General features: G+C 39.0%; 1 protein-coding gene across 3 annotated transcripts in view; it reads left to right on the top strand.

The window, feature by feature from the left end:
• The window catches only part of IBTK (inhibitor of Bruton tyrosine kinase), a 97,503-nt gene that overhangs the window by 72,419 nt on the left and 13,011 nt on the right, over positions 1–12,073 (top strand). For 2 of the 3 annotated variants that reach the window (XM_049896254.1, XM_049896243.1), the window contains exon 26: positions 7,824–7,973. In XM_049896254.1, the coding sequence (XP_049752211.1) occupies positions 7,824–7,973 (150 nt within the window). Of the gene's footprint in view, positions 1–2,682; positions 2,850–7,823; positions 7,974–12,073 lie in introns of those variants that run through there. The other variant, XR_007518694.1, reaches the window with a different exon arrangement.

Here is a 12,073-nt window from a genome sequence, read left to right as displayed (position 1 = left end):
TGTCTGTGTTTTCTTTGATTTTGGCTGGCTTTTTTTGGTTTTGTCTGTTTTCCCTGATTTTGTCTATTTTTTTCCCTTGGTTTTGTCTGTGTTTTCCTTGGTCTCTTTCCTAATTTTTTGGAGAGCCCAAAATATTAGTCTTTTGAATTCTATATTAGGTAGTTCCACTGCTTTTTGTTTTACCAGAAGGTCATCTGATTCTTTATTTTGATCACTTGCTGGAGCCATCTTGTCCTGCTTTTTTATGTTTTAATATTGTCTGCTGTCTTTGTGACATTAAGGTATTATTTTATTTCTTTATTGACTGTGTGTTCATTTGTTTCACCCTGCTTCTTTGTTTTGATATGTTAGGGTCGGTGGTCCAGGTGTGTTTTGCTCCCTTCTCATCTGTGGGCTCCATATCTCTCACCACCATGTCTGTGTGCAGGGCAGCATCAGGCAGGGTGAGCCAGTTTTCTGTACACTGGTTTGGTGAGGCGACTGAGGGTGGATGGGCAGGCATTGTCAGCCTACCGATGGTCCAGTGGTGTGGGAGCATTCACAGCCCCTTGCCAGATCAGTTTAGGTGTCAGTTGGAGAGTGGTACGGGCTTGCTTCCCACTGTTCAGCAGCTGGTCTGGTGGCGAAAGTGGAGGGTCAGTATGTGCCCAGTACAGTGGTGAGTTTGAGTTTGGGAGATGCTTCTAGCTGCAAAAGCGTGGCGACAGCCAGTGGGAAGGGGAGGTGGCATACAGGGTCTAGGTTTGGAGTGAGAAAAATAAACAGACAAAAAATTGGTAGCTACTGGATAAGGGTGGGACGGACCTCAGGGCCAGATGAAAGGGGGGGAGTGGAGGTGGTGTATGAGGTTAAATGGAAGGTATAAAAACAAGAAAGAAAGAAAAAAAAAATGATGGCATGGTGGGGGCTGGTGGGTGGGGATGGGCTAGTTTGCCAGTGGCATTCTATCCATGGTGGCTTGGTGGGGGCTGGCGGGAAGTGGTGGGTGATGGCATACGGGGTTAGGTGGAAGGGAGAAAGAAAAATAGGAATGTAAAAGAGAAAAAAAGGAAAAAAATGGCATTGCAGTGGGGACCAGCAAGTAGGGGTGGGGCAGACCCATTGGAAAGGGAGGGGAGGTGAAGTACTGGACTAGGTGGGAGCGATAAAGAAAAGGAAAAATATATAGGATGGTGGAGGCTGTAGGTAGGGGTAGGGTGTACCCAAGGCAGCAGCGGGCCGGTGCGCTGGTAGTTCTCTAGCTGCGGGAGTGCAGTGGAGTCTGGTGGGAAGGTGGGAAGGAGGCTTAAGGGGCTAGGTGGGAGAGAGAAAATAAAGTAGGAGAGGGAAAAATGAATTTAAAAAAATGGCATAGTGGGAGCCAGTGGTGGTGGTGGGGTAGGCCTGCAATAGATTGGTGGCTCTCTAGCCATGGTGGTGTAGCATGGCCTGATGGTAATGGGGATGGTAGTGTATGGGGCTAGGTGGGGGGAGAAAGAAAGGGAAGAAAGGGGAAATAAAAGAAAATGTGGCTTGGCAGAAACTGGCAGGTGGAGGTGAGGCATACCCAGGGTATTGGTAGGCCAGTGGCTCTCTACCTGCTGTGGCACTACATCGCCTGGCATGAAAGGGTAGAGGTGGCATACGGAGATAGGTGGTAGGTTGAAAGGGAAAAAAAAAAAAAGGCAAAATGGCACTGTAGTTGGGGATGGGTGGGACCCAGTGTGGTGGTGGGCCAGTGACTTTCTACCCACAGCACTACACCATGGCCTGGCAAGGAGGGGTAGAGATGGTCTTCAGGGCTAGGTGGTATGGAGAAAGAAAAGAAAGGCTAAAAAGAAAATGGCCTGGCAGCAGCCTCTGGGTTGGAATGGGGTGGACCCAGGCTGACGGTGGGCCAGTGGCTCTCTAACCAAGGCAGTGTGGCATGGCCTGGTGGGAAGGGGTGGAAGTGTGCTATGGGGCTAGGTGGAAGGGTGAAAGAGATGGAAGAAAGGGGGGAAAAATGGTGCAGCAGGAGCCTGTGCGTGGGGGCAGGGCAGACCTGGGCTGGCAGTGGGCTGGTGGTACTCTATCCAAGGTGGCATGGCGTGGCCCAGCAGTAAGAGGTGGAGGTGGGGTATGGGGCTAGGTGGGAGGGAGAAAGAAAAGTAAGAAAGGCAAAAAAATGGTGCAACTGGTGCCAGCAGGTGGGAGTGAGGTAGACCCAGGGTGGTGGTGGGCAGGTGGCCCTCCAGCTGAGTTATACAGCGTGGCCTGGTGGGAACGGGTAGAGGCAGCATACGGGGCAGAAGGGTGAGGGTTGGGATGTGTGTTTCTCTGGTTACTGGGTGCTCTGTCTCCTGTCGGGAGCTCTGTGAAGTTGTCTTCCCATAATCCCTGTCTAGGGTTGTTGCTGCTGTGTTCCAAGATGGTGATGCCATGCCGTGTTAGTTGGCAGGATACCTCCACTCCATATCTCTCCGCATTCTCTGTTTTCCTTCAGTTTCTTTTTCCATTTGGTGTTTGATCTAGCTCTATCCCTTCATTTGATGCTTAGAGTTCCAGGATTGATGTTTGTATCACTTTTACTTCGTTTTTCAGGTCTTTGCTATAGAGGGACAGCATGATGCATCTGTGTAGGGTGCCATGTTGGCTCCACCTCCCTGAAATTAGGTTTTTAAATAACTTTTTATTGAAACAAAATATGCATTCTAATTGCAGATAGAAGTGTTTCGGTTGTTGAATTTTCACGAACTGAAGACTTCTGTGCAACTGCCACCCAGATGAAGAAGCGACATTATCAGAAGTCCCATCTTGGCTACCTTCTATTCTGTATCGACATTATCCTGACTTCTGTTAAACACAATCCTAACTCCTTTTACCATAGAGTAATTTCTCCAGTTTTTGTATTTTTTGTAAATGAAATCATACACTGGTTTCTTTTGATCAATGTCATATTTATGAAATTCATCTGCACTGTCTAGTAATTCATTGTGTAAATATGCCACAGTTTATTTATTCATTCAACTCTTGTTGGCACTTGAGTAGCTTCATTGTTTGACTGTTAGGAATAGTCCTGCCGTGAACATTCTAGTTCATGTCTTTAGTAAACATATTTCCTCATTTCTATTGGAAAATAGAATTACTGGGTCATAGGATGTGTCTATATTCAGTTTTAGTAGATACCACTAAATCCCTCAGGACTGGTCTCCTCTTGGCCTTACAGCTCTCAACATAGCCGGGGTGTCTGCTGCTGCCAAAGGCAGGCCAGCTTGGCCCTCGTACTGCCACTTGCTCCACTCAGGCATCCATCTGCACGGGTCTGGACTATGGCTGCTTCTCCTTTTTGGGGTGCCCAGCTCCATTGGCGATCTGCCTGGAGGTGTCCAGCTCCACGCCATGAACCAACTCAGCCTACCACTGCCATCTTCTCCATAGGTCAACCTGCCCACCACCACTCTCTGCTGATCTTATTCGCACTGCTCACACCACTGCCACCATTTCTCTGCTGTGCTTGCTGCCATTTCTCTTGGCCTTTGGTGTTAGCAGCTCAATATTGCCCTTTTACTCATCTCTAGAAGGTTCTCAGCACAGGAATCCTGTGTCCAAAGAATGTGCTGCTCTCTAGGCTCTTGTTGATCAGGAGGTTCCCCCCAAGCCTCTCTGAAATAGGCTGCTTATATAGGAAAACTTGTGAATTTATGTGGAGATCAGACTGGGAGAATCACAAACCTAGGGCCAGAAAGGCCACGTAAGGAAACCCATTGCACCCAGTTGGCATCCTTGCCTTTTTCTGGTCTTAGAGAGAAAGCGTTCAATATTTCACTATTAAATAAATGTTTGCTGTGGATTTTTCCTAGATGCCTTTTGTCAAGTTAAGCAGGTTCTTTTTTACTCCTAAATTGTTGATAAAACCTATTTATGATAAAAATTGAATATTTTTTGAAATGTTATCTTACATCTATTGAAATGACCATAAGATTTTTCTGCTTTATGTTTTTAATATGGTGAATTAATTTTTCTGGGTTGCCTGTTTTCTTTGTGGGAAGATTTTGGCAACTAACTTAGTGTTTGCAATCAATATAGAATTATTTAGGTTTTCTCTTTCGTTTTTTTGTTTTCAATAGGTAGATCTTAGCAAGATGTTTGACCATTTCATGTAAATTTTCAAATTAATTTGCATAAAATTATTGATAATATTTCCTTATTATCCTTTTAATACCTGTGTTGTTGTTGTTAGTTACCCTCAAGTCATCCTGACTCATGGCAACCCCATGCTTGTAGAGTAGAACTACTCCATAGTGCTTTCAAGGCTATGACCTTTCAGAAGCAGATTGCTAGGCCTTAACTTCCGAGTTGCCTCTGGTTGGGTTTAAACTTCCAACTTTTCAATTAGTAGTCCAGTGCTTAATCATTCACACCACCCAGGGATTCCTTTTAATACCTGTAGTATTTTGTATTTTGTTAGAAAAGGACATTATGTTTGAGAAAGTGTAGGGTCAGTGAAAACAAGGAAATCCTCCATGAGATAGATTGACACAATAGCTGCAATAGTGCACGCAAACGTACCAATTTGTGAGGACGGTGTAAGATTGAGCAGTGTTTGTTCTGAAACTAATATGAGTTGCTGTGGGTCAGATCTGTAGTGGTATTGGTAACGATAGTCTTTTTCATTCCCGATATTGGTAATTTGTGTTCTCTCGCTCTCTTTTCCTCCTCTAGTCTCTCCTTTTTCTTCTTAATAATTCTAGTTAGAAATTTCTCAGTTCTTTTTTTCTCTTTCCAAAGAGCCAGTGTCTACCTTTGTTATTTTTCTTTATAACTTGTCTCCTTTTCTATTTCATTGATTTTTATTCTTTATTGTTTGCTTTCTTTTATTTACTTTGGATTTTATTTTGCTCCACTTTTTCTATTTTCTTAAGGTTAAATTTTAGATAATTGATTCTACACCTGTCTTCATTTCTAATGTAATAAGGACTTAAAGCTACAAATTTCTAACTGCAGTTTTTCTTGTATCCTACAGATTTTGATATGATGGCTTTTCATTAATTCAGGTTAAAGTATATTCTGATTTCTCTTGGGATTTCTTTTTACCCATGGATTATTTAGCAATTTGTTTAATTTCTAAATGTTTGAGGTTTTCGTAGCTATCACATTGTTGATTTCTAATTTAGTCCATTGTTTTCACAGATATTCTCAATATTATTTCAATCCTTTAAAGTAATTGAGATTATTTATATTGTCTATCTTGGTGAACGTTCAGTGTACATTTGGAAAAAGAATTTGTATTCTGCAAATTTGCAGTGCAGTTTTTTATAAATGTCTATCTGATGTAGGTGATTGAAAGTCATGGTGTTTAGATCTCCGGTGTCAATTACTGGTACATATTTTTTCTTTTGGTCTAGTTTTTCTCATTTGCTGAGAGACCAGTGTTAAAAAATCTTCAAGTTTATCACTGGATTTATCTATCTCCTTTTAATTCCGTCAATTTTTGTTTCATTTATTTTGAAGTTCTGGTTTTATACCCATACACATTTATGACTGTTAATATGTGCCTGATAAATTGACCCTTTAAAATTATGAAATGCCTCTGTTCATCTCTGTTACTACACTTTATCACAAAGTTTACTTTCTTTTATGTTCGTATTGACACTTGTGCCATCATATGCTTTTAATTTCAAGGTTTATACTTTTCATTTGTCTACCTTCAACCTGTTTCTTTATTCAAAGTTTGTGTCTGTTATGTAGTAGGTGCATGGTTGGGTCTTGCTTTTTTTTAATTCATTTTGACAATCTGTGTTTTAATTAGAGTGCCTATTCTATTTATGGAGCCCAGGTGGCAAAGTGATTAAGCATTTGGCTGCTAACCAAAAGGTTGGCAGTTCGAATCCACCAGCCACTCTTTGGAAACTGTGCAGGGCAGTTCTCCTCTGTCCTAAGGATCGCCATGATTCAGAATCAAGTAACTTGATGGCAATGGGTTTGGTTTCTGGTTTTTATTCTATTTATATTTAATGCAAATATTGATATGGTTGGGTTTAGGTCTCTCATTTTACTATTTGTATTTCCTATCTGTCTTTTATTCCTCTGTTTCTTCTTGCTTTTTGGGGGGGGGCGGGGTTGGATTTTTTAGTATTCTGTTTTATCTTTTGGTGTTTTAAGCTATACCTTTTTGTATTATTTCTTACTGGATGCTCAGGAAATACACATTAATTTTTCAGTCTACTTAGCCCGAAAAATATTGTACCTCTGCACTTAGGAATCCATGGTGGCATAGTGGTTACGTGCTACAGCTGCTAACCAAGAGGTCAGTAGTTCACATCCACTAGGCGCTCCTTGGAAACTCTATGGGACAGTTCTCCTCTGTCCTATAGGGTCACTATGAGTCGGAATCGACTCGACAGCAGTGGGCTTGGGGCTCTTCATTAAGGTGTACATACCTTGCAACCACATAGGTTCATTTACCCTCTTTATACTTTGTATTGAGGAGCCCTGGTGGTACAGTGGTTAAGCACTCGACTACTAGCCAAAAGGTGAATAGTTTGAACCCACCAGCTGCTCTGCAGGGGAAAGATGTTGCAGTCTGCTTCCTCAAAGATTACAGCCTTGTAAACCCTTTGGGAAAGTTCTGCTCTGTTCTCTAGGGTCGCTATGAGTTGGAATTGACTTAATGGCAGTGGGTTGGGATTTTTGGTGTACCACAGGGTCGGCAGTTCAGATCCACCAGGCGCTCCTTGGAAACTCTATGGGGCAGTTCTACTCTGTCCTATAGGGTAGCTATGAATTGGAATCAACTTGAAAGCACTGGGTTTGTTGTTTTTTTTTTTTTTTTGGTTTTATATTATAGTTGTCATATGTATTGCATCTATATATGTTATTTTATATATACGTTATATCATTTTTGTTTTAGTTAATATGTATTTCGTAGATGTTAAAATATTATTTTATGTTCACGTTTTCTATTTTCAGTGCTTTGCTTATTGAAGATTTGGATTTCCATCTTGTATCATTTCCTTTTAATATGAAGAGCTTCTTTAGCAATTTTCATAGTCCAGGTCTGCTCTTAACTTGAGGTTATCTGAAAATGTCTATTTAACCTTAATTTTTCAAAGATAGTTGAATATAGAATTTTTTACCTTTGGTTTTTAGCAGTTTGCCTATGATGTACTCAGGTGTGGTTTTCTCTGTATTTATGTTTAGGGTTTGCTAAAATGCTTGAATCTTTAAAACTCTGTCTGCCACCAAATTTGGGACATTTTTGGCCATTGTTTCGTTCTTTTTTTTTTTTTTTTTTTTGCCATATCTCTCTCTTCCTGGGACTGCAGTTATACATATGGTAGGTTTTTTGATATTATCTCATAGGTCACCATGGCTGTTTTAAAATTTTTTGAATCTTCTCACTGTTCTTCGGATTCAGTAATTTCAATTGATCTGTCTTCAAGTTCCTTGACTCTTCTCCAATATGCTGTTAAGTTGATCCAGTGAATTTTCTTTTTTAAATATTGTACTGAAAATTCTTGAATTTCTACTTTTTCCTGTCTCTCCCCCTCATTTAACATCCTATTCTTTAGTTCATTCTGAGTATTTTATCTTTACTGGAGCAAACATATTTTAGTATTATTGCCTGCTAATTTCAACAATCTGTATCATCTACAGTATTAGTCTCCATTGTTGCCTTTTTTTACAACATGGTTTTGATTATTTCACAGTGGACAGCAAGAATCTAGCATCACATTGAAAACCATAATTACATAATATTATTGTAGAATTTTTGTATCCATTGTTTCTTTTGTCCTTTTGTGACTTTCAACAATGACCTTGAAAAAAACATGTTTTAACATGGTGTTTGCTTTATTTTGCAGGGCATCTTCTCTGCATTCAGTTTCATCCAAGTCATTCTGGGATTTTTTACTAGAAGAAAAAAAATCTGTTATTGGCCATAGTTCAGGGGATCATATCAAAAAAGTTTGTTTTAAAGGAGTTGAAAGTTCCCAGGCTCCAAAAGTCATAAGGTAATAAAATAACCTTACATATTTTCTACCTTAAAATATCCTGTGGATGTTTTGTGTCCAGAAATAATCTTAAAAAAATTATGAGGCAGATATTCATGCATTCTTTTACATTCAAAGTTGACCTGCCTATTCTTTAGCCATTTTATTTTTGAAGTAGTTATTGAGGTGTAATTGACATACAATAAACTGTACGTGTTTAAAGTATGTAATTTGAAGTTTTGGCACATGTATACACCAATGAAACCATCACCGCATTCAGGATAGCGAATCATTCTCAAAAATTTCCTAATGCCCTTTTGTAATCCCTTCTCCACCCTGCCTCACACTAATCTGCTTTCTGTCAGTGTAAATTAATTTGTATATTTTAGCATTTTATATAAATGAAATCATACAATGTGTACTCTTTTTTGGGGGGGGGTCTTCTTTTACTCAGCATAGTTATTATGAGATTCATCTATGTCATTATGTATACTGATAGTTTATTCCCTTTTATTGCTGAACAAGTACTCCATTGTGTAGAGTTTATTCATGTTCATCCATGCTTCTGTTGATAGATCTTTGGGTTGTTTTCCAGTTCTTTCTCTGACCATTTTTGATACTGGTTTTTAAAGTTCTGTGTAGTTTACAAAGATGTTTCATTTTTTGAATGTCTACATGAACCATGAAAATCTATCCATAGTTTAAAGCAATATTTTAATAAAAATAGCATCCCTACTAGGTTTTTTTACTAGGTTATGTAAATTCACTTAATTATTGTTCAAAGGTGAGCATTCTTGGGGCATTAGATAGGCCAGTGTTAGAAGAAAAAAGAGTATTTTAAGTTGGTTGACTATATGGAGAATTTTTCCCTTATTTATGCTCATATGACACCTCTCAAAGATATTAGTCCTTAGAGTATTTTAGACAAAACAGAAATGTAATTTAAAGTATCAGTTGTGACCAGGTTAAAATTTGTTTTATATAATGATACTCATTGCTCTTGGGTCAATTTCGACTAAATGACCCTATAGGACAGAGTAGAACTGCCCCATAGAGTTTCCTAGCTGTAATCTTTACAAAAAGAAACTGCCACATCTTCCTTCTGTGGAGTGGCTGGTGGGTTTGAACAGCTGAACTTTTGATTAGCAGCCAAGCACTCTAACCACTGTGTCACCAGAGCTCCTTTGTATAATGATAGACCCTTTATTTCATGGTTTGTCAACCTTTTTTTTTTTCTTTAATGAAATATTTTGTTGAATTCCAGTGTATCAAACACATGATATAAACTCAGATTAAAGAAGAGAGAGCAGGCTGGGACCCATACTGGTTTAACCTGACCTTACCTGCCTTACAGCCATCTCCCAAGGAACTGCCAAAGCCTTCTAACAACATTGTTTGGAAACTTCAGAGAAGTTTAGACACACTTTTTAAAAATGTTTGGGCATAGTGTTGTTGGAATTGTGACTGGCTTCGATATTATCGATCTTGATATTTGAGAGCAAAGTTCTTGAGTCATTTTCTTACAATACAGAAAACTAGAGCTCAGAAAGAATCTGAAGAGGTCATCTAGTCTGTCTCCATAACTTTTCAAACCATAGAATGCTGTTTTAAAATGAAAATCCTAAGTGGAACCCTAACATATGAAACAGATAAACCTTTTTATAGATACATTTTATAAGTTAAATTTTTAACATTTACTTATGATAAAGCGGGAATATTAAGGCGGTTTGATGGGCTCATAAATATGAAGTTGGGTGTGATGAATCACATTTATAATCTTAAAATGGGCCAACAAATATTTATTATCTGCTCTGGGTCAGGCATTGTGCTAGTTACTGGAGTTGCAGTGGTGAACAGAATTAACATAGCCTCTGGCCTTATGGAGCTCGGGAAGAAGAAAAACCATAAACAAATGACTAACTGCAAAACATGAAGAAGAAGTGTATCAGCCTTAACGTTTTATTTATTTGTATATTTTAATTGTCTGATATTAAAAAAAAATTCTGACAAATTAGTTACAAATGATTTTTTAAATCAACTCCTTTTGACATTAAGAGAGCTCTTCATTTAGATAGAGACAGTAGAAACTTAATTTTTGAATTTATATAAAAATGAATTAGCCAGACAACACAATGCATATGATCTTCAATGCAATCAAAGCATTTGAATGTGTATTTTTTATGTTTCAAAAAAACTATTTCACACAAAAAAATTAAATACAAACAAATGTCTGCACAACATTTTATGATATACTAAAAACTACTAGACCTGAACATTTTAAAAGTGTTCAGTGAGTTGGAGGTTGTTTTCTTAAAGATTTTGAGAGAAGGGTGTTTTATTCCCTTCCTAAGTGACAGATAATCTCTTGGTGTTGTTAAACTCTCAGAGTAAAAATGATGTTTATGAATCGAAAAACAAATGTTTGTAAGTAGTTATTATGTAAAGATCTCTCACTGGTAGCTTTTTCTATCCCAGACAAAATTTCCCTTTATTTTGTTATGTTTAAAAACAAAATGGGGTATTTGTTATCTTCTGGAATGACCACAGTTCTCCTTTTACTATATGCGTTATAATCTTTTAACAAATTGAATATAGTGTAGTCTTCTTTTGATTTAAGCAAAACATAATAATGCCATTTGTTTTATAAATTGTATGATGTGATGTCCTGCAGACCACACTTTTAAATAGAAAGACAGGTAATTCTTCATTTTCATACTGCAGGAAACACAAATCTACCCCATTTGTATTTATCTCATTCTCCTTTCTTGTTTTGTAGTAGAAGAGTTGACCCTCCTATCTAAGTCCAATATCAGTACTCATGCTTGTATCTCATCCTCTCCTACTTCAGGATTCTTTTCTTTCTCATGTATATTCAGCCTTTCTTTTTAACATGATTCTGTCCACCTTTTTTTTTTCTTTTTAAATACATTTTAGAGCAATTTGAGGTTTGTAGAAAAATTGTGCACAGTTCCCATATTCCTCCTCTTCCCCCTGTATAGTTTTTCCGATTACAGGCATACTTTCTTTTATTGCACTTTGCAGATATTGCATTTTTCACAAATCGAAGGCCTGTGGCAGCTCTGCGTCAAGCAAGTCTGTTGACACCATTTGTCCAACAGCATGTGCTCACTTCCTGTCCCTGTGTCACACTTTGGTAATTCTTGTAATATTTCAGGCTTTTTCATTATTATATCTGTTACGGTGATCTGTGATCAGTGATCTTTGATGTTACTATTGTGATTGTTTTGGGGTACCACGGATCTCACCTATATAAGATGGTGAATTTAATTGGTAAATGTTGTGTGTCTGACTCTTCTACCAACTGGCCATTCCCCTGTCCCTCTCTCTCTCCTCAGGCCTCCCTATTCCCTGAGACACAACATATTGAAATTAGGTCAATTAATAACCCTACAACGGCCTCTAAGTGTTCATGTGAAAGGAAGAGCCACATATTTCTTACTTTAAATCAAAAGCTAGAAATGATTAAGCTTAGTGAATGTCTTAGGCTGCGTTCTCTAGAGAAGCAAAACCAGTGAAGCACAGAGAGAGAGAGAGATTGATACCAAGGATGTGGCTCTCACAGTTGTAGATGTTAGAAAGCCCCAAGTCCATGGGTCAGGCTGGAGGCTTCTCCTGGCTCATATAGCTGCAGGGGCCAGTGAGCCCAAGATTGACAGGTCAGACAGCAGGCCTCTGTCTCACAGGCTATGGAGGCTGACGAATCCCAAGATCGGCAGGTAAGATGGTAGGCCTCTGGCTCACAGGCTGTGGAGTCTTATGAATCCCAAGACTGGCAGGTAAGCTGCTAGTTCAAGTTCCAAGAACTGGAGGTCAGGTGAGGATCTGGAGTGAGCAAAAGCTAGCGACCTTTGCAAGAAAGTCCATGTATATTGAATGCTGGCCACAGCCCCAAGGAAAATCCCTTTCTATTGATTGGCTACTCAGAGCAGAGCTCATTAGGGGTGACTACATTTTATCATATCTCATTATGGAGGTGATTACATCGTTTCATAGCTGCCAAACCTACTGTATAACTGCCAAACCACCGAGAATCACAGCCCAGCCAAGTTGACAGCACAACCTTAATCATCACAGTGAGGAAGCCATGTTGAAAGCTGAGA

This window comes from Elephas maximus, chromosome 1 (genome assembly GCF_024166365.1).
Source record: "Elephas maximus indicus isolate mEleMax1 chromosome 1, mEleMax1 primary haplotype, whole genome shotgun sequence".
Classification (NCBI taxonomy): domain Eukaryota; kingdom Metazoa; phylum Chordata; class Mammalia; order Proboscidea; family Elephantidae; genus Elephas; species Elephas maximus.
The sequence above is the reverse complement of the archived record's forward strand: the minus strand, read 5'-3'. Positions and strand labels throughout refer to the sequence as shown.